The 23,501-nt window shown below is 44.9% G+C and overlaps 1 protein-coding gene across 1 annotated transcript in view; it reads left to right on the forward strand.

The window, feature by feature from the left end:
- arhgap21a (Rho GTPase activating protein 21a) overlaps positions 1-23,501 on the forward strand; it is a gene marked incomplete at its 3' end in the record, with an annotated part of 70,673 nt that overhangs the window by 39,017 nt on the left and 8,155 nt on the right. Inside the window, exons 3-7 of the mRNA XM_071541836.1 lie at positions 1,911-1,932; positions 12,829-12,921; positions 13,909-13,987; positions 14,498-14,552; positions 18,634-20,665. Coding sequence (XP_071397937.1) covers positions 1,911-1,932; positions 12,829-12,921; positions 13,909-13,987; positions 14,498-14,552; positions 18,634-20,665 — 2,281 coding nt within the window. The remainder of the gene's footprint in view (positions 1-1,910; positions 1,933-12,828; positions 12,922-13,908; positions 13,988-14,497; positions 14,553-18,633; positions 20,666-23,501) is intronic.

Genomic DNA, 23,501 nt, shown 5'->3' on the forward strand with positions numbered 1-23,501 from the left:
GACACTTTTAGCTATAGTGTGAACATAGCCTTAGACAAATACCAGTACATTTATTGCATTTGGAAAATTAGAAGATTTTGAATTGAAAACACACATCATGCAAGTGAACATCAATATTTGAGGCTCTTCAAATTTCTGTCTAGTTAGATTTGTATTTAAATTTGTATTTAACTGTTTGAATCCATTTTCTTTTTGGCCGAGGTCAGCCTGTGCTCACCTTACATGGACTGGCTAGTATTTTAGAGATGGGGTTTGTTATAGCTAAAAGGGAAAGTATCGCATGTAGTAGCATAAGTATCTGCAGAGGGAGATGAACAGACTCTTTAAGTGCTCATCACTGAGACTAGACTAAAGGGCAGCACAATGTTGCTATTGACTTGTAATGTCAATATGCACATGTAATGTCATTTAATGTCAAAGTCATACAGCGAAAGGTTTTACAGAGTGTCTCTGACTTGTATCATCCCACCTGGGATGTCTGCCAGCCGTCCAGTGGATAACATCAGCAGCAAGCTGCCTTTTGCATTAATCCTGATGTTAAAGCACTTCCACCTCCTAATGGACACTGTCTACAGGGCTTTAGGTAAATACTACAGGACTGCTTCCTTTAATGGGAAAATGTGTTTTCAAGTCAGCTTTCTGAAGGCTTATTACGGCTTCCCTAGTTTTGGGGGGAGTCAGATTTTTTGTAAGTGATAATTCAGGATAAGTTGTGTTTATTTTGCTCTGAAGTGTATTTTGACAACCTCTTCAGTGCGCAAAGAAGGATTTCATACAAAGCCCTCTCTTTCTTATAGCTTTTGGCTGAGGTTCTGACATTCAGATGAGAAACTGTGGCACGACAGTTTATATATTTCAGAGATTTGTGCAACCAAATAGATGGGCAGGCTCTCCCTGGAGGTCTTCCTGGGTATCACAGTGTTGTTTTGGCCTCTTTCATCCTCATATGTCAGTGACTTCAAGTCCAATCTGGGCCACTTTGTGTTTCTATGATCTCACTTTAACTTAATCTTATGATATGAGAGTTTTGCTATGAACTTTCATTGAACTGCCATTAGCAAGAGTTTGTTCTCATAAAAACTGACAGTTCCTGTAAAAGCAGAATAGAGCCTGTCTCCTGCAGTAACAGCTGGCATTATGCTCATTCATAATGCTTTTGATATATGAAATTACACAACAAAAGCAAGTAATTGCTCTGTAAAACTTTTAGCTGACTGTCTAAGTCTTCTCTAGCCCGCTTACCATAAGACATGGCTGAGTGAATCTGGGAAATATTCAAATTGAAACCTTAAATTTCACCCTGTCCAGTCACACTTACTGTAGACCCTAACCAGGTCCTCCATTACGTAACCCAATCATGACTGGGAGAAAAAAAAAACCTAATCCTTGTCCTTGTACATTCACCAAATTTCATTGTAATTACTTTTAGGGTCTGGAGCTCTTGAGTAATCTCAGTCTCAGCCTATTGGGGTTAGCTTGAAGAGGGTCAGACAGTCTTAAGGAAAGCCTTGGGAAAGCAGGGAGTCTTAAAGGATACATGGAGAACATATGTGTCACTGAGGGGGTACGGATTAAAGGAGGCGTGTGGGTTTTAACCAGCGCTCTGAGGGAAATTAAGGATTTACGCGCTAAGGAAATGGAAAAACACAAACATGTCTATGATGTGGCTTTTTCTATAAAACTTTCGGGTAACGCTCTGGACCGCCCCGCCTCTTGTCCCCCTGTGTCCTTTGTCGCATTTGTTTCAATTAACTGTGTTTAATGATAGCGAACGCTCCTCTCCTCCTCTCTGGATCCTCTCCTCCTCCTTCACTGCTGGGACAGTCACTTCGTCTTCATTAAGGAAAGCTCTCTATGAAATTGAATAAGGAATCATCTGACATCTTTTTCGTCTCTGTTTTTTCTTGTAGGATGAAGACAATGGCAGCCGAGGTAAGTGTAGAAAGACATATTTATCTTTTACATTACTGTATGTGCTGCAGGGATGTGCACCATGTGTAGCTGAAACTTCAGGTGGGGCTATGAGGAAAACAAAAGGAAGACAGAGTGATCTGACCATGACACAGAAACCATTTGTCTTCTTTTACTTTCCAGTCCTTAGCTCTCCTGTCACTAGAATAGGGATCAAATTAGGATGAGAGCAGTCAGTTTCCCCAATGTATCCTCACTTTTCACAGATTCAAATAAACTAGACTCACTTTGATTATTCATAGTGTCTTGGTCTAAATGTCTTAGGAGCTCAATTTTTCATCACTGAAAAAGCAAACGCATTCTCATTGATAGCTTATCAAATGCCCTGTTTTTGCCTGGCAGGGAGGTGATATTACTGCCGTTATAAAGCCGCATATTGCAGGTGAAGCTGTCTTTTCCGCAGTGTTATGCTGCACTGTGGTGGTTGAAGCCCTGGTCCGTCCTTCCTCCTCAGTGCGGCAGTCAGAGCTTTGCTGTTAGCTTGGCAAGGCCTCAGCATTCCTCAGAGCATCCGGCCCATCACTCCAGTCTTCTCTATTCCTCTCACGTCTGCAGCCAGCCCAGCATGAAAGCAGGGGGATAGCACTGCTGCGCTTCATCACCAGCTCTCTCAAACAGCTCTGCGCCGCATCACACGTCTGTCCGGTATACAGATACAAAAAAAGGCACATTTACATATGCTCTCATGCACACACATGCACAAACACACACAGACACACAATCGGACACCTTTCTCTCTCAATCTGATTCTAGTTCATTCCAAACAACAGTTTGGTCTTAAAGAAATAATCCATGACATTTTCATATAAATAAATGTTTGATTTCCTACTCTCTATTGCCAAGTAATGTAACACAATAGTGATTCAACCTATAGCCAGTTCATGAAAGCTTTTACAAGCTTTTATATTACATCTGTTCTAAACACCTGGTAGGTCTTTCTCTGGGAAAATGCTTTTTGCGTTTTATGTCTCTGGCAGCAGCAACAGCAGTTTGTTTGGAATAAATAATAGAAGAACTGGGTAGCAGTTGAGCAGCGATAGCCACCATGGCTGAACAGACAAAGAAAAGACCGGTACCTGCAAAAAGTCAAACTTCATCAAAAGAAAGTCAAAGGAAAAAGGCGTCACAGTACTGGCCACACTGTTTGACTGCCTCTGGGAAGTGCAGTGCAAAAACACCACATTACCGCTCAGCACCAAAGATGTTGCCAAAAAAAAAGTGAGAATCTCATGGATTATGACTTTAAAGATATTAATCTTTGTTTATGTTACGCTCATAATCGTGATCCACAGCACTGAGACTGCTTTCGTATCTCATGTGCTGGGTTACACCGTCGTATGGCTGATACTGTTTAGACTACACCGCTAAATCTTGGCACATGCTTAACAGAAAAGACATAATTTCAGCTTCTTGAGCTGTCATAACATCGATATGGTGACGCAGTGGTAGCGCAAGACGTGGACCTGGCATTACAGGCTCTGTTTGTGCATTAGAAATCTCTCTAAAAGAAACGCTGCCCTTTCATACTCTTGAAATAGAGGTAAAAACTCCCAAACACTGTCTACACTTGCATATTAAATAAATGTATTATCTGGAAACGTTTCCATCATTTAATATGCAAGTGCACACAGCTTTTGTGGGTTTTTTACTTCTCATTGATTGCGCTCCTCCTACCCACTTGTCACTAAGACTCCCCTTCAGGTGTGCAGAAGATTTCTATGTTCATGAATACTCTTGAATTAGGAAAGTAATCATCGGTCATTAGCTTGATTTTTGGCTTGTTAAAGACCCAAAGCTGGGTTGTGCCCCACCAGGTGTGATTCAGTGGATTGCTATGACATAAGTGGACAGTGAAAGTGAAGAATCCAGGGTGAAAGGCGGGTGAGTGGAGCGTTTGCGTAGCAGTGATAAATCTGATTCTGAAGGGCTCTCAAAGGGAAATTGAGCAAGTGGTGGATTCCTGTAAGTGTCCCTCAGCATCCCTCTTGGCCCTCGGTGTCACATTCCTCGACTATCCTCCCTCTTCCCTCCCTCCACTTCAATCCCCCCCTCCTCATTCACCACAGGCCCCGAAACATAAAACATCACACACACACGCACACACACACACACAGACACAGGGCCGCGCTGTGGCAAGAGGAAACCCTTGGGGGAATTTGTGTGTCTGTACACATTCTTGCATGGAAGTGTTACACTTTTTATGAACTTGAACTTGTGCGTGTGTGTGTCTGTGTAAGTGCCTATATTATCAAATATGTAGTGTGTTGTTAAGTGCATGTGAGCCATTCCCTGCTCAGCTCAATAGATGATGAATAATGACCCTGAGAGCCCCCCCCCTGCTGCCACAGGAAGTCGCTTGGCTTGCTTCCAGCTTCCCATAAATCCCTCTCTGCTTCACACCGCGCTCAGAGACCCGGCCATGCTGACAGGTAGCGGGGCATGTATGCATATCAGAAATGTCAGGAATCCCCCTGCGGGTCCACAGCTGATAGAGACAAGGGCTGCACAATTAATCATGTATAAACTTATATTGCGACTGTAGCTTCCACAACTGATAAGCGCAGAATATCGGCATTATTGTAAATGGTGAAGCATTTCATGTAATTCAGAAGTGATGTTGATACGTATGTGGTGCAAAAAATGCAGTAAAAGCAATCGTGATCCATATCTAGAAAAATAATCAGAATTATTAGACATTTCTGAAAAGGTTCTACGCATGTTGGACTAAAATGTTTCTCAGGATCTTGAGTGTCGTTTGGAGTCAGTTTTCACGACTGCCTGGCTTTTCCACGCAGCACTCTCAATTTCAAACTGGACCTCAAGCGATAAAAGCAGTTCCTGATCACGACTGTTTAGTTTTTACACCGTATAATTTTAACACTGCCTTTAAGGCTGTTAAGTAGTCTGATAATAGATGGAAGAAGTGTTTCCTAGTGGGTAGAGAGGTCCCATAAATCAAAGGGCACTGGATCAGTCCCTGCAACAGCCAAGGTGCCCATCAGCAGCCATGTGTCCTTTCAAAGTATCGTTGTGTAAAACGAGAACCCCTACCTGCTCTCTTATTGCATAGTCTACTGCTCTGGATAGGAGTGTCAGAGGCTCAAAGGTAAATGCAGTAAAATGAATAGTCCAGTGGCAAGGTGGCCTAGTGGTGAGCCCTGGTTCGATACCCACAACAGCCACTGTGTCCATAAACAGCCATTTCTCTTGTCAAAGTATCCTTGAACAAGACACTAAACCCCTACAAGCACTGTACTGTATGTTGCTCTGGATAAGGGTGTCATCAAAATAACTAAAATGTAAAAAGTAAGGGCGAATTTAAAGCTGCAGTAGGCAAATTTTTGTATTGTTAATTCCACCCTCCTCCCTCTCAGTTGGTCAGCTCCCCAACACTTGTCGCTCATCAGGCTGAGGTAACCACCATCCGTAAAGCCACATCAGGCATTGAAGAAGCAGACAGCAAAAGTCTTGCAAAAAGCAATGCCAACGCTCACTGTGTTTTCGAACAGGTCTTGTCTGCCACATGCTTCGCTTTGCGGTTCTTTCATTTGTTACTGCTTTCTGCCATTGTTGCTGTTGCTATGGCTTCCCTGCGCTTGATAGCCACAGCCCGACTCGCCGCCAGTCGCAACCATAGCAAACGGTATGCGCTCCAAAACATCCCGAACATCACTGAAAAGCCAATTTCAGGCAAACGGGGGGGATTTCAGCATGTGCACACAAGGTCAAACACAGACTCTGACTGATAATGTATAATATATCCTATAGGTACATATTATTTTAACGTAAAAAAAAAAAAAGAAGGTGCATACTGCAGCTTTAAGCCACCCAGGTCCAGTTTTGTATGGTTTTCTGTGTCCCAGTCACAGATAGCAGTGCAGGTCTGTGATGTTCGCTGCAGCCTCCCAGCCTCCCCAGCGAGCTGCAGTGCAGTTTATTTGCTTGACTCCGGGCCAGCGTGTGATGAGGCTGTTGGTGTTTGGAGAGAGGGGGCCTGCTGACCGCATGTTGACTAGCTGGGTGTTGCCGCTGGAAACACTTCAAACCCCCAGAAACACACACACAGGCACACACACACACACACACACGGACATAGACATAGAAATATGGATAAACAAACACAGACATAGATATATAGGTGCATGGAGGAAGTTCATCGCAACCCAAACATGGAAACAGAGGAATGATGAATGCCTTACTCTGTGTGTGTGTGTGTGTGTGTGTGCGTGCGTGTGCGTCTCAAATATGGATCTTGTTTGTTTCCTTTCACAGCGGTTGTGTACATACCAAGCGCCTGTTATTTCAAATCCCCCTCTCTATCTCACTCTCTCTCTCTTCTTCCCTTCTTCCATTTTTCGTCCCTCCCCCCCTTCTATATCTCTCTCTCTCTCACTCTCTCTTCGGTTGTGTATTTTAGCAAGCTGTTGAAGGGTAAAACACAAATGAGGCGTATTGTGCTATGCTTGTGAAACTGTGGTACTTCAAGGCAGCAAAAAGAGCGATATAAAAATTTCCCCATCTGTTCAAATATTTGTTTTTCATTCTGTGTGAAAGTTTTCGCTGCAGATATTGGCTTTATTTCCTTCATTTTTGTAATTTTTTTTTTTTGGTCAGATTTTGGTTAGCATCCATAAAGATTGCAGAGGGAGCCATAGCACAAGCAAACAGAATTCCCCAGTATTCTCTAGTGGGTTTTTAAACGCCCCACCTTCTTTAACAGAGCTTTGTCCAGCTTGCTCGTCTCTCAAAGTTTTCTCTCTCTCTCTCTCTCTCTCTCTCCTTATCTCTCTTTCCCTCTCTCTCATTCTCTCACTTTCTCTCTCTCTTTCATTTTCTCCTCTGTCTATCTCTTGCTTTCTCTTTCCGTTTCTCTCTATATCTGTTTTCTTTTTGCCCTAGATGACTTCTTGACTTAAAATTCCCCAGCTTTTGTTCCCATCAGGCCCTACTTGAACTCACAAGATCCAGTTTCATTTTAATAGCACATTTTGTCTCTTATTTTACTCTGGCTCCAGCACCTGGCCTGTGTTTTATCTTTGAATATATGTCTACAAATACAGAGAATCCACAGGTATGTTCTTGCATAAATTGTTTTAAGTCTGACAACTTTTTTTGATATGTGTATCCATCTTGAAGTAATTTAATCATGGGTCTTAAGTCTTAAAACCCTCTTTTAAGCAAGTCCAAATATCTCATTCTAATTTGCTTTGTTTTAATAGTTTTCTTGAAACAAGTGGTAGTATATTAGTATAAGGAAGGTCACACCATCTGTTTCAAGATATTGCAATTCATTGTTTCCAGACAATTCCCAGAACAAGCTTAGTTGAACTGAAACCCCCTTGACAGATTGTTTGGCTTGTTTTAAGAAAAAATAGGATTTTAAGCTGAGGATTCAATCTTAATACAAGATTGAATCACCTGTTAACATGGCCTTTTTCACTGTGTGGTTAGAATTAATTCAGTACGTATCCTCTTTCCCCTGGGTGGATTTTGGTATTTGGAATTCTTAGAAAAAAGTGATGGAAAGTACACCACCACCTTTCTGTCCATGGTGGAAAAAAAACACCAGATGTGTGCGTGTGTGTGCGTGTGTGTGTTATTGTTGACAGAGGCTGCAATGAGCGGATGAGCGGACAGATGTAGTAATGGTGTCAGCCATGTTATGGCATTTCTCTCCCAGGTCAGGAGTGGAAGTGACTTATTTGGGAAGGACCCCAGCCCTTCAGGAATTTAGCCCTGCGGGTTGTTATTTGCACACACACACACACACACACACACACACACACACATGCAAAGACAAACTCCTGACTTGACATTGTCAGTGATGACAGGGGCTTTAAGGCACGCTGGCATACCTTCCCCCGCTGTGTGCTTAGGTTACTGACATGAAGCTGTGGCTGTTTACGGAGTGCAGCGATTAGTGAAATGAGACCTGTCCATCCGAGACTGGCACTTACAAGCTGTTTCGCCATCTGACAAAGTCTATTTACACAGTTGTGAGGCTGTGGGTTTGTTAAGGGTTACAAGGGGGTGAGGAACAGGGTCGGGTTGCTATTTTGTACCCAGGTGTCTTGGCAGGGTTGAAGTTTGACAGTAAATTTGTACAAATGCCACAGCGCTTAGACTAGTCGGTGTGTTAACCGTGCACAGAATGTCTGTTCATGGGAATGGGATCAACAAAGAAAATATATTCCAATATTTAATTTAATTTCATGACGGGCAGAATGTTTTCAGAGCTTCATCAGTGTCTTCTTCGCCCAGGGCAATCCCACTCCTTCGAGTCGAAGTTTGACAATACGGCACGCTGTGCTTTTGAAGGAAGTTGGAGTTTGTGGATTTAAGTGGAGTACGCTTGTGCTCTGACCTTCCCACACTATGGGGAGACCTCCTTGTGCCAGGATCATGTGCCTCCCATTTTCATATTTCTCTGCTGGAGCAGAGCTGAGATAGATAGCCATCTAAACACACACACAGTCCTCCTCCTCCTCTGCGTTTGAAGTGTTGGGAAAGTTGGAGGAAAGCACACACAGTTCCTAGCTCAGGTCCAGATCCACCTCTCTCTCTCTGTCAGAGTGAGAGAGCTTGGGAACACTGTTTCGACTGCACATCTGCATATGTTGTTGTGTATGTTTTATGTATACCCATGCATGTTTGTATGTGCATGTGGTGTTTGTAAGTGTGAGAGAGCGCGAGATGGATAGAGAGGCATTACGCCAGGGTTAATGCAGTGAGCGGGCGGTGGGCCCAGCCCTCTGTAGAATAACATTATCTAACCCAAAACAACGGGGGAGCGGGGAGCCAGCCCACACAACCAGGCCCAGCTGTGCAGCCGGGGACGGCAGCCAAACCAGAGCTTGTTAAGGCCATAGAGCAACGCTGACACCCAGCCACACCAGTGGATGGCCATTGAATGTGCACTGCTACATAGGACTAGATAGGGAAACAAGAAGAAAACAGTCACATTGCCATTTTTTTTTGCTTAATACAATTGCGATGTGAATTGCGAAACGTGTGGACATATTTGTCTGCAGAATTTATTTTTTCAGTGCCTGTGGGGAAAAAAATAATAAAACCTATTCTGGGAAGAGAAGCGAAATGCCAGTGCTTTGGATTTGGTCAATTTGCAGCTTGATTTTTATGGCCATGGTTTCTGCACAATACCAGGAGAAAGGTTGCGCTATCTTGCAATTTGGAAAGTGTAGTCATCAATATTGTTATTTTGATTAAATGTGTTTGTAATTGTGTTTATCATACCACTAGATTTTCAAGCCAGTGCTGACTCAACAACTATAGTAAGGGCCAGATTTAACTTTGAGAAAACACACATGCACACACCAGACTAGGGTCAAACAGCAAGTACTTTTGTATTGTTTATTTTAGCCTTTTAGGTTTATAATGAGTGAAGCAAGCATGAACAATCACAGGGAAGTATTTTCAGTTCACTTCAGTTTACTGTGACTGACAACTTACCTGACGCCATACTGAGCTGAGAATTATTTGCAAATTTTGGCCAAGGTCTAGTTCAGGCATTCACGAGATCACTAATTGCATTATGCTCCCTTTAGTGTACAGTCTATAAGCATGCAGTACTTTTTGCCTTGTCCAATAGCGTAACATTTGCCCCAAGTACCATCCAAGAGCAAGAGAGTTTTTCAACAGTCATTCTGGGTTTTGGAACGCCCAGTGTCAGTATGGGGTGGGCTGATGTATTTCATTAATCCACACAGTAGTTTATGCTTTGGTAAGATGGTTGGGAGCATTAAAATATCTAAAGCTTTAGATTTGCACATTTAATCCTGTTCATCCAGCTGCAGGGCATGGAAACTTCCAGAATCCAATTTGTGCTGCAGAGTTGGAGCGCTGTGAGATTGGCTCTGGATTGGGAATCTGCCTAGTGCAGAGTGGGAGTGGAAGAGAGGAAGAGAGCAGGAGAGAGAGAGGGGGAGAGAGAGAGGGTAGGGGGGAAGGGAGGCATCGGTTGACATCTGCACCTACAACACAGGTCAATCATATCCTTCATAAGTCTTTCTGACTAAAGATGAAGTTAAGAATGTGACACATTAACAATGCTGCAATGCAATTTTCTAAAGGCTGTGCAAAGAGCAATACAGCCTTTATGCTGCAATGTCATTTTCCATATGTCAAGTGTATATCCTCGTCTCAACAGAGCATGATGACACCGGGTCGTCCAATGAGAACACAACTAGCATGAAGGTGAATGGTAACACGGTGTTGCCCTTGACGGTTTTACAGTGTTCCACAGTAATGTCAAAGTCATAAGAAAGATGAGAAACATTTTGTGTACTCTACTGCCTTCTGCTGGATCAAAAAAATCCCTGCATCTGTTGTTGACATTTCAGGCATTCACAGCAGCTGACACTCTCATCCAGAGTGACTTACTGTACAGTGAGGGAGCAGGTAGGGCAGGGTAGTGTGTTGCTCAAAGACACTTCAGAAAGATGCATCAGCTGTGGCAGGGATCAAACCTGTGAGTTTGCAGTTACAGAGCTGCTTCTTACCACCGTCAAAAGGTTTCAGTGATGATTACTATGTCACCACAAGGTACCAGAGGGAGGGTTTGATGGGTCAGAGTGTTGAAGGACTGATCCGTCAGCTATAGTATGAATTCCCTTTGGTGAGGCTGTAGCTTTTAGGTGCTGTCACACAGATGATCTGTAAATCAAAACTATGTACGTCACAGGCATTAATCCTTGGCAGTAACACTTTTAGCCACAAGAGGGAGGCAGCAGAGTGTGCAGGTGAATGCACTGGCCACACTGACATGCCATCATCACAAATGGAAAAAGGGCATGCTCATGTGCGACAACCCACGCTGAAAACATTGAGGGAACTTTTTGGGCAATGTGACAAGGCAAGTTTTCTGCCAACAGGAACTGAAATGAATTACATTTTGAAATCTACCAAAACAAATATCTGGATTAGGGAGCAAGTTCCTGTGTAATATGTGCAATATGTGGGTTTTTTAGAGGCAGCCCAGAAGTCTTGTGATTAGAAGGTTGCAGGTTCAATTCCCTGGACTAACTGGGATAAACTGGTTGTGGAGAGCGTGTGAGAAACACTCTCCCCTCCCTTGACATCTACTGCGGAGGTGCCTTTCAGCAAGGCACTAAAGCAATATTCCAACGTTTTAGAACATAAATTAGCATTTTTATGATAGAGGAGAACATAGGGGAGGAATAGAGTTTAGGAGAGATACTTCCTGTTTGGGAGAATAGAAATGCAAAATGACGATGGACCCAGGTCTACTTTGTTGTCTTAAAAGCGGGATCTGTTGTTGGATCTGTTCATGAACGTGTTAAATATAGCCTAAGTTTTCAGGCTATTTTCTTTGAATGGAAAGTAAAAATCTGAACGCTACAAACTCGTCCGCATCCGATCTGGGTGATTAGTTTATATTATGGTTTTCATGGCGGTCAAGTGCTGAATAAGCCCCATGTTAAAAGTGGAAGTGGAATATTGCTTTAACCAACAACTGCTCCAGTAGAGCTGCTCACTGCCAGACAGAAGACTGGTTGCATTGGGCAGCTCCCAGTTTTCAATGTGTGGTTTCACCGTGAGGCAGGGCGTTGCTGAAAAGAGCATGCGTACTCTGTCAACCTTCCCTGCGGAGAAAAGAGCAGTGAGGTGCTCTGATATTGCACTTCCTCAAAGCGGAGGGCTTTAAAAGGCAGCTGAGGCCAACTGACAGTGTGGCTTATGGCCCAGGGACAGGGGATGTATCTTTCTTTCTCTCCCTCTCTCACAAACACACACATCATCGCTGTTTCTTTTTCATATCACACGTGTATTCTGAAGATGAGATTATTGACACACATTCACACTCAGTCTTAATTAGCTAGATTATGTCCTCCAGCCTCCTGCTTTGCCCTCTCTCCCTGACGACATGCTGTGCTCTCTCTCTCTCTCTCTCTCTCTCTCTCTCTCTCTCTCTCTCTCTCTCTCTCTCTTTCTCTCTCTCTCTCTTTGTTGTATGAAACCCAACTCCCCCGTGGCCTGGCTGCCTGTAGCCCTGTCAGCACGCTCTGACCTCTCCTCTGTCTCACGCTGCAGCTCAGGACACGTTTGACAGCGTATCAGAGCCGATGGAGGGATGAACTGAGGGTGCAGAGGAAGGGATGGAAAGAGGGACTGAGGGAAAGAGTGATGCACAGGACTCAGGGTGTAAAGGGATATTTTAGGACTTGTTTCATAAATGGCAGTTTTGTTTAAAGCATTGAGCTTGTGTGTCTTTGACAACCAATAGGACAGAGGGTGTCTTGTTTAGAAAAGCTGACATTGATGCTGATCAGAGTTGAAGAAGAAGGCATTTTCGCATTGGCTGTGCAACATATTTATGCATACACATTTTCTACATGTACTCAGGGATGCTCTGTTATTCACACAAATATTTACCTCTCAATATTGACTACTCTCCCAATCACAAGCAGCTTAGATGAACTCAGACAGCTTCTGATAACAGTTCATGTTTTGCCCACAAGCCAAGCTGCCAATTTTCTATCTCATTCAAATCGAGTCAATCCTTTTGCATTTGCATTGTCCCACCCACACCACCGCAATGTAGAAAAAGCTTTATCCGCATGCAGTATATCGCAATTCATATCACAAGTGAAATATTCAGCGGGAAAATTGCAATGCCATTTTTTCGTCAATATCACGCGGCTCTGCTTTGCAGGCGGTCAATCGACGACTGTCATTTCAATAAGCCACAGTGTTGCTGCAGTTGAAGCTCTACTCTTTTTCCCCAGCCAGTTACAGTATGGCCTAGTTCTGATTCTCCCCTTGCTCTTCCTGACTGTGTGACCAATCGCCTGCGTGCATGTGCTCTGTCGTTGCCAGGGAGACAGCGGAACCGTCTGGAGCCAATGGACACCATTTTCGTCAAGCAAGTGAAGGAGGGAGGCCCCGCCCACGGAGCTGGACTCTGTACAGGTACACACACACACACACGCTCACACACACACACTGTTGCCATGGAGATCGTTGCAGTCACACTCTTTCTGATAAACGGTAAATCTTATGATTAACTATGCCTGGCTCACGTTTGACCTCAAAGCGCTGTTTGATGCCAAGATTTCCTCACGTCTGTAGTTAATTCCACTTCCTTATAAGCCGCCAGGCAAAACAAATATGAGAGTTACAAAATAACAGATGGCTCCTTTGTGGGAGGTTGAACTAAGCGTTAGATGCACTCTGGTATTCCAACTTTCTGTTTCTTTCTTTTTTTTTTTTTTAGGTCTCCCACTTTCTTTCTTCCTCTCACTCATGTGAATCATTTCTAATTTGAAGCAGCAAGGATAAAGTAATAAAGCGGCTAGAATTCCTTCCTTGTTAATATATGAATCGGTTCCTTCAAATTTCTGGGGCAAGGTGCTTTCCCTGAAATGGAAGTGACACTGTGGTAACTAAAACCCGTGCACAGCTGCAGCTCTGTGCGCTGTGCTGTCAGCATTATTGCCAGGTTAGCACAGTGTATTACAGGAAATGCTAAGTGGCCTGGACAAGCCTTCTAAGCTCTCTCCTTTTATCTCTTCCCTCTCCTCTCCTGGGACAGGGGAGTACACCGATTTTCCCACAATTATCTAGTTTCTCTGCTAAACTCTCCTCGCCTGTCTTCCTGTAAGATGGCCATCTTCAGAAAACTTGAATGGAGACGGGTCCCAACGTGGGGTCCTGCGAGTAAACAAGTGTCTGGCATCCGGCCTTGGTGTTACTATTCTCCTGCGATCTGGACACAGATCTATCTTCCTACTGACGGGAGACACTCCAGAGTCGTTTCCTTGGTCAAGAGCCGTATTGACCGGATTCCAGATCGTTTTCTCGAGTGCAGAGCCACAGTAGTGCAGTTAACTGTTAATTTGTTATGTTGTTATTGCCAGTAAACTGCTGGCACGTTATTTATTCTCAAATTCTCCTCAGGGGATCGGATAGTGAAGGTGAATGGAGAGAGCATCATTGGGAAGACCTACTCGCAAGTCATAGCCTTGATCCAGAACAGGTAAGGACCCCATCACTCTATATTCAATTTCATGGTTCATTGCGTATGCTTCGCTATGATGAATAGAATGAATGCCACTTTGATTCAGGCCCTAATGCCCATGTCTATCAAGTTTCTATCAAATCTCTCCAGTACAACACACCACAGCGCATGTTTGTGGACTGAATAACATATTCATAGAGAGTGAGTCAGTAAATCATTAAAGGAGCGTTTGTCATTGTAAAACTTGTTAGGGGAAGTACACATTCAGTGTTACAGGGAATGTAATTTCCTTATCAATGACAACCATGCATGTACCATTTGTTCCACACTCACTCTCCTCTGCGGTTATTATTAGACATAATCATCACATTTCTTACAGTAAATCTGTGTGAGGAGTGCAATGCATTTCGACACTTTGACTCCTGTGTTCTCTCTCTCTGTCTCTCTCTCTCTCTCTCTCTCTTTCTTCCCCCCCCCCCCCCCCCACTCTCTCTCTCTTTCTCACTCCCACACCCTTGCTTCCATCAGTGATGCCTCACTGGAACTCTGTGTGATGCCAAAGGATGAGGACATTTTGCAGCTGGTAAGCATTCATTCATCAGTAAACATCACCAGTGCTCTCAAATATTTTTCCAAGAAGGTTTTGTTTTCATTGAAATACCATCCATGAAAGTGTATAGACATTTTTAGGTTATCCGAATTGAAATCTGATTAAGTGTCAGAGCGGTGCGCTTCCACTGCATTGAGCTTAATAGCGTTGTGTGCAACAAATATATAGTTTTATTTAGTGCCTTTGCATATGTTTCTTTATGAAGAATACTATTCTCCTTGGCTTAAGGGTAGCCCAGAGCATTTCCTCCCCCTACAAGTAGACTTCATCCAGCAGATTCCCTAACAGAGAGGGAGAGCAAGAGAGTAGGCAAGTGGCATTCCCATTCGCACATGAGCTTCACATGCATACTGATTTGAGTGAACTATAAATCCTCCTTCAGTCCATCTCACACAGATTTCCAGCCAGCAATGCTGAAATGAGAGGATGAATATTTACGGTCAAGATTGGAAACAGGGCGGTCTAATGGTTAGAAAGATTGTTCTCTAACCTGAAAGTCAAAGGTTTGATCCATGCAAGATCCAGATGGCTGTGGTTGGACACATTGGTTCTTGTAGAGATCAGTGACTTTCAGGTTACAGGACTTCTTTCTAGGCCATCCTGCCGTTTCCGATCAAGACTCAATATGCGTCATCTGATGTCGAGAGCTAGACCTTGTGCCACAGTTCCACGCTCCCTCCGTCAGTCATGCTGATGAGCTCAGTGATGCGAACAGCCAGCCCACGCCATCCGTCAGGGTCCAGAGCCCCACAGACGATAAGACAACGCCAGGCCACCTCAAACGTTATTCACCTCCCCTTGGAAATTCTCCCTTGGAGCAGAGAACTCAGTCGGATCCCACTGTGACGCTAAATTCCACGCATAGCTAGTTGACTTGGCCGCAGCTCGCCAAAAGCCACAGAAACTCGCTTTTGGCATTTTGGAATGCGTCTGAGCGCTCACGAGGCCGAAGACTTCTACAGAAGCAATTAGCTGTTTCTCCCCAACGAGGGAAACATGAGTCAAAATTAATTTCTGTGCTTGATCTGCCAGCCAAGGTTATTTTTTTCCTTTAGAGACTGCCTGCCATTAGCCAGATTTACGGGTTTAAACTAGTGCATGATGTACCGTTCACCCCAATTGCAAATTAAAGTGAAACATAAATACAAGATGTGATTTAATTGGAAAATGTTTCTTTTCCTTTCTCTTTCCTTCTCTTCATTCTCTTTCTTCTCAATATTTGCACTTATACAACAGATACATAACACCTACGTGAGAATCAGTCATTCCTCTAAAATTGTCTTAATGAATACTTATTTACTCCTTGACTATCAATAGCCCCTTGTCTGCTCTGTTTGATGTTTTGGGAGGAGAGAACATGATGAAGTCTTTCAGTGTTGCTGCTCTAACAACCTGGGGACTGAGAATACATTAATACACCATACAGTGTTTTCAAAATGACATTACTGCTGTAGAGTTCAGAGTGAGATAATTCAAATAATATTTGTTTAGATAAGGATGGACGGAGGCATGCGATGGTATGTGTATATACACAGGCAAGTGTGTGTGTACAGTATGTGGGTCTGTGTCTGTTTTTGTGTGTAGAATGCCTGTGTGTGTTTGTGTTTGTGTGTGTGTGTGTGTTGGGAGACATTGAGCCACTCACTACCAGAGGGAGTGCAGCTGCAGTCAGCTGACTCCTCTCAGCACACTGTTTACTGGAGGGAGAGAGAGAGGAAGAAAGAGAGAGAAAGAGAGTGGGGAAGAAAAAGAGAGAGACGGGAGAGGGCGCAGATCAGGCAAGTGTGCTCTTATGCTCACCCAAAAGTGAACATATGATAGAGCAGCATCTAACAGATGAGAGAGAGAGAGGGACTGAAGAGAGGAGGGAAGAGACTGGAAGTAGGGAGTGTAGAGCATGAGCCATTGAAATGCCAGAGAAACCATGGAGGGGGAGGGGAGGGTTTGACAGTGAGCAGGTGAGAGTGACAGAGCAAAGGAAAGAAATGCTGAGTGTGTTGAGAGAGAAAGAGAAAGCGAGCGGTACGGTACCGTTAGTATACCACTGTAGTCTGGCTGCAGCTGTGGTGTTTGGTAGATTTGGATGGGGGCTAAAAGCAGGAAAATGATGGGGATGGCCGGACCAGGATTCAGGTCTGAGAGGGACAGCGTACAGGCAGCGACACTCCTGATGTTCTCCACTTCTCCATTCCTCTTTCTCCTCTTCATAATCGTCTTCCATTCCTACTCCTGCGATGCCTCTGTCCGGCGTTCCCACAGCAGGATGTATTTTTAGCCTGTGCTGAAGTGACAGAAGTTGCCAGTCTCACCTCCTCATCGCCGGCGTTGTACCTCTCATTTTTCTTTATGCTCACCTGTTTACTTCTCTTTATTCCCTTGTCTTTTTTCTCTCTGCTTGCCCTTCTCTAACCTGTGGACTGCAGTTTTCCAGGGATATCACTGCTCTGGTAAGAAGGGAAACTATACTAACTAGTCACTTTCCTTTGAATTTTCCTGTCTTGTTTGCACCGAATGATTCACAGCGTATTGCACCACCATTAGAACTTGTACTCCCACATCTAGAAGTTGTCAAACCCCTAAAACAAACCAAAATACAGTACCCTTCCCTTGCAGTAGTATGTCTTCTGTGTATTGGTGTATGCATGTTTTTTTTCTGAAAAGCAGGTGGACAGCAAGATGAGTGTAAACAGAAAACAAAAGCTTTGATTTTCTGATTCATGGAAAGTTGCTGGAAAGTTTTGCACAATTCTCATATCCAGGAAGCTCTTTGTTTTGTTTTTTTTCTGCATGACTTATGCAAATCTAAAGGGAGGCACCAAGCAGCAGACGTGCTGCTGCTGTTAGTACAAACGTAACCCGACACCTCAGGTAGAGTGCTATCGATTAAAGTCCAAGACGACTACTCTCTCCCTTTCATTTCCTCAAGAGCTCGCACACAGCAAGGATGGGAAATTAATGCTTGTTCAATACGGGATCACGCGTTTCCTCAGTCCTTCACTGGAGAATGAGTGAGGTTATTACTGGCGGGGTTTAAGTGTTTTTCTATTGAGTTTTGATCAAGGAAAGCGACTTAGTAGTGAGCGTGACAGTGGAGTTGTGGAGCTATGCTGACAGAAGTAGCGATAGTTGCCAAAGGCAGACAGAGGCGTCCTCCGTTCAGCCTCTCCTCATGCCTCAGGTCCCACTCTCCAGGACCAAAGGTGGGTAAGCCCCTGCCAGCTTAATCCTCACTCCGGGTCCCACAGCTTTATTCTGGACCTGGCAGCCTTCCATCTCTCCTTATTTACTTCTGTGCCTTTCACTTTTTTCACTCTTCCACATCTGTTGCTTTTCTGAGCTGTTGATTTTTATCAATCACATTTTTTTCTGAAAGAATTGAGAAACTGTTGAGAGAGGGATGGTTATGTTTGGTTTAGAGTAATATACCTGAGTATTATCTCTTCTCTCAGTGTGTTGTTTTATTTCTACTGACAGGCTGTATCCAGTTGTCCATCTGTCACTTAGAGTTCTCCTAGGGAATGCAGTGATAGTGTTTGTCTTCCTGATAATCTCATCAGCTCACACAGAGGCTCTTAAATGACACTAGTGGATTACCACTCTTACTCTGCTTTCAAACCAAACCGCGAACAACCACATTCCCGTGCTACAGTCTGATGTTAGTTAAGATTTGCATGATCGGTAGCTGTAACAGCAAAAGTGGTGAAGTCATAGGCGAGGTGTGGCGATAAAATGATTGGCTGGTGATGGATAAAGTTCAGCTGCAGTTAACCATTCTGAGCTGACAAATGAAGAAATTAGGTGACAGTTGTCAACATGAATGACCATTTTTGGAACTGAATGTCATCATTTGTTTTTTAATGTTATAGCAGAAGTCTCACACAGGGCTTCACTACAGCACTCCCTGTTCCTTATCATGTATTTCATTTAGGGAAGTCTTGCTTATATAGCTTGTCCCAGGTTGGGTCAGATGTTCTCTCAGGATTTAATGTGATCTATTTTAGCGCTACAACCTCCCGGCAACTGAAGTGACATAATGTCCTATAATCTCTTGCAGGCCTATTCCCAAGATGCATACCTCAAGGGAAATGAGGCGTACAGCGGAAATGCCCGGAACATCCCCGAGCCCCCTCCCATATGCTACCCTCGGATAGAAGCTAAGGCTGTGGGCATGGCCCAGGCGCCCGAGCCCTCCACAGTCAGCGAGACGCCCCGAGGGCCGGCTCAGGGACCGGGGAGGCGAGGGGGGGCGACAGACTTGAGCTACCGCGTAGAAATCCCCGTTCCGCCGTCTCCTCCGCCCCAACAGACCTCAAAGACCCAGACAGTGGTGTGTGTGTGTAACGAGAGTGTGAGGACAGTGGTGGTGCCCCCTGATCCGGTGGACAGGGCGTCCCGTTCGGCTCGGGTTGGACCCAGCCACAGGACAGAGGAGAACCGGTACAGTCCCTCAGCGGACCTAGGCTCAGCCAGACCCCTCATAGCCTCAGTACCTCCTGGGGGGGCGCAGTTGCAGTACACCCCGTCCCGTCCCACAGAACCCCCAGTATACTCCCCTTCCTCGAGCTCCAGACCCGGACAGATCTACACAGACACCTTATCCCCACCCGTTCGAGCCCCTCTCACCCCTGCCTCACCCGACGCCTTCTCCTCTGCCATCTCACCCAACAGCAACCACTACTCCCCCTCCCCCACGGCCCCCTCCACCTCCCCACACCAGAACATCGACTGGCGGAACTACACCACCTATAAGGATTATATTGACGCCAAGCGGCTGCACAATTATGGCTGCCGCACCATCCAGGAGCGCTTGGACAGTTTGCGTGCCGCTGCCAACTCCAGCTCTGCCTACTCCCAGCAACGCACACCCCCTCCCCCCAGCACCAGTCAGAGAGGGCTGGCGCTGGGCTCCCAGGTCAGACGGAGGAGCACGTCCCATGACCGAGGGGTGGGTGTGGGCTGCCAAGCGACTCCAGTGATAACTCCGTTACGCAGCGCCTCCCAGGAGAGGCTGGGAGGGGGAGCAGAGAGGACAGTACCGGCCAGGAACTGGCCTCGGAGTGCTTCCCAGGACACACTGCCCTCCTCCACCCCCACAGGAGTCCCCAAACCCCGGGCACGGTCCTGTGACTACCTGGGCCAGCAGCCTGGGGAGCCGGGGTGGCTCACGTCCGGGGACAGAGCGGGGTACGGCCGGCCAGAGCTGGAGGACAGGCTGCTACTCTGCCGGGGAGAGGAAGCTAGAGCCAACAGGCAGGGAGCAGGCCTGAGAGCTTTACCTCAGCCTCACAGGACCCTCGCTGGGCAGGAGGCAGAAGGGCGAGGGGGCGGATTCTCTAACTCACCCCTAGCTGCTCCGGTGTTTACTAAAGGTACGACGGATTCTGTACTCTCCTCTAGGACAGACAGTCTCATTCTTAGACCCTCACGTTTGCCTGTCAAAAACCCCATCTTAGACCCATCACCTGCCTTATCCTCCACTAACACCACAGACCCACTCAAAGACCAAAGAGCTGCCATCACGGGAAACCATCTCGGCTACCCCTCGCCCCTGCAGCACCTGCAGCTCCGGGGCCGGGCCGACAGTCTGAAGATGGAGAGCAGGCAGGAGACTGGGCTGGCAGCCAGGTCCTCTTCTTGCTGTGGCCCCTCCTCCAAACTGCCCATTCAGAGACAGCTGCAGAGCGGAGCTGCCTCCTCTTCCTCTAGCTCCACCACTAATGGAGGTGTGACACTCAGGCCAAAGGTGAAAGAAAACTCTACCACCAACACCCCTATACGGACCAACGGGGGTCCCACAGAGGGCGTAGAGGGACCTGACGCTACAGTAGTGGTACTAAGGAGGGACAAAAACTCTGGACCCCATCCCATTCGCCATCCATCCTACATACTGGCCGTTAATGACAACGAGGGAGCAGAAACTCACTCTAAGTCGCCGCCGTTAGTGAAGGCGGGCTCTGCAGAGGGAGGGGTGTTCTGGCTGCCTAATGACACCCACAGGGAGGTGCACATCAGGAGGCTGGGAGACACACGGCAAACCTCTGGCTCCAACAACCTGGACGACTCTCTGGACTCCATCCCCTTCATAGGTAAGACTGTACTGTTGCTTATACCGCCTCCTCTCACCTTGTTTCCCCTTCCTGTTTCTATGGCAATGACAAAGTGACAGGGGAGTCGGGGGAAAAAACATGACACAGCATGTGTTCTGTGTGAGCGAGAAAGTTGTGTTTGTGTGGGCTGTACAGATGAAAGTATGTTTACAGTTGAAACATCAAGGTATATACCATCTTCCACACTATCATTTGTAGTGAATATTCAGCTGGTTACAGAATATTGGAATGCTTTGACATAGATTTGCACCATAATTGTGTAATGTTCCCGTTGGCTAGAGGGGATTTCTATTTTGAAAGGGTATCAGGGGTTTCACATGCTCTAATTACTGTTAGCCTTCACATGATAAACTGCGATTGAGAAGGAAAGGGAGTGTGTATCTATGTGTGTGTGTGGTGTGTGTGTGTGTGTGTGTGTGTGGCAAGTTGTAACCAGTCAGGTAAAAAGCTATACAGTATGCCACATTTTGCATCCAAGTCCTTGCAGGTGGAATCTGTCAAGCAGGCATTGGCCTGTTGAATTGGCCTGATTGCAATACTGTTTTATTAAGAAATGTTTCCCACTTGTAGGTGTAGTTATGTAGTTAGAATTTATTGTTGTACAGATGTACTGTTGTTTATGTGTCTAATATTTTCAGTGTGCTTGTCTTGGCAACCTGCTTTGCTCCTCCTGATAGAACCAGACATTGTGAACAGTAGAGGTACTGTTGCCCTCGTTAACTTTTATAGAACGGTTTATCGATCATGGTAAAAACATTATGATGATAGATCATAGGAAAATAAATGAGAGCTTAATGGTAGTGTTATCTCTACAGGGAAGTTCACCAGTAACTTATTAATCTGTCTTCAAAGCGTTTTCTCAGAACAACGTTGGATAGAATAAGGGAGAAATGAGTCGGCAGCTATGAAGGCAATGTCATTTAGGTTATAACCAAAACCGAACCTGTTATCCGGGTATGTAAATGCTAAAGAAAGTGGGTGCCTCGAATGGAATTGTCACCGTTACCCAGAGTGCTTGTGGCATTTTGAACTCAAGATGGCATCATGTCAGTCATAGGATTATGTGACAATGTGACACTGTACTGCAGGCGACCATGACGTATACACCTTTTGGCATTTGAATAGGGAGGCACAGAAACATATCATTAGGTACACACACACACACACTCTTTTGGTTTTTCTGTCATTCTCCAGCTCCATACTCCCCCCCCCCCCCCCCCTCCATAAATGTCTCATGTATCCCCCAGGGTCGTACAGCAAGGGAAACCTAAGAACATCTCGGTCCTAATGGACTGTGACATAACAGTGAAATAAGAACATTCCTACAGCAATCTGCTACAATTAGATTTCGTAGTACTTTTCCAAAAGTCAAGCAACTGCCAACTCCCATACATTATGTGTCTGCCAAGGTAATTTGTACAGGGAAGAGAGCATAACTCACTGAAGTGCATGCAAAATGTCACGTCCCTACCTGTCTGCTATGAGTAAAAATTCTGGCATTTCTGTGGTTTTCTTTCAGAAATTAAATGCATTCAAAACACAGATAAGGTGTCAGAATGGAATGGAGCTCCAGATTTACTTGTTATCGTGTTTTAGTGAAGAGGTTTTCTAATTGGAGTTGATAGGAGGTTTTTTTTTTTTTTAGCTCATTCTGAGGTGGCTTGGAACGTGTCTTTTTCCACGTCTTGAAACTGTGCCATCTTATCTGCAGACAGCAAGCTTGAACTTGACCTTACATCACCTGTTGTGTCCTTATGTGTGACTCATCACCAGCCAATCTTATGTTTCTTAGTGTCCCAGAACCTACAGGGGTTAAACGTATCCTCTTTCCAATACCATTTTCCTCTGTGTACCTTCCTCAGCTCTTGCTTTTTATATTTTTAGTGTTTGCATCTAAATCCAGAATCTCAGCACTTTCCACAGATCTCTTAACACCAGCAGTGTACTGTACTTCTTCAAGAATATGAAAGAAAAACATGTGTTGCCTTAAATTAAATATTTGGCCACACCTTACATATTGTGGATTCGAATTCTCTGTGACAAACAATAACTTGTATTGTTCTGCATCTTCTGTTAAAAGGTCGATCTATCCTGATGTCTGAAACTGACAACCCCTGAAAAAATAAATGGTAATTGTACGTGTCAGACATCACTGGTTGCCGCTGTTTTCCCAGAAACAGATTTCGAGATACACAAACAAATGATTAAGTGAAATGGGCAGCATCTGCCTGGCTTGGCAGGAATGAAGTTTCCAGCGTCATGGGAGCAGTCTGTGGGGTTTGAGGGTGGGGGGGGGGTAATGAAATATTTTTGGGCAATAAATGCAATGTGGGTTATTCACAGAGTTGAACAACAGTGACACATAGCCTACAATGCCCGCAAGGAAATGATCATGCTGAAAGGCTTGAAACTATCCCACAAAAAAATGTTAGGGCATAATAATTTAGCGGTCTACTGTAACACATTTAGTTGCCCAGTAGGTGTTTTGGTGCTTGCCCGCCATAGACAATAAGTAGTGCTCTGCGTAACAGTACTATTTCCTGTCTCAGCTGCTGGGTTAACTGAAATCAAACCCTAAACATAATCTTAACCCTAAGCTGAATCTAGCCCAATTTTGTTTTAAATAGACAGTGTTTAGTGTTGATAGTGCTGCATTTGCTTTCACATTATACAGTACAGCTGTTCATCACTTGCCTGACCTGTTCCTCATTCAAAAATACAGAGAGCAGACACACGACAGAGCCAGGCTTAGTCACCATATGCAGTTGCAGATATGGTTCATTACTGGATCTAATGATTCTGTCCATTGTACTTC

Source organism: Centroberyx affinis, unplaced genomic scaffold (genome assembly GCF_046629955.1).
Source record: "Centroberyx affinis isolate AG114_WGS23_722 - 3 ecotype Tasmania unplaced genomic scaffold, CSIRO-AGI_Caff_v1 ptg003958l_1, whole genome shotgun sequence".
NCBI lineage: Eukaryota > Metazoa > Chordata > Actinopteri > Beryciformes > Berycidae > Centroberyx > Centroberyx affinis.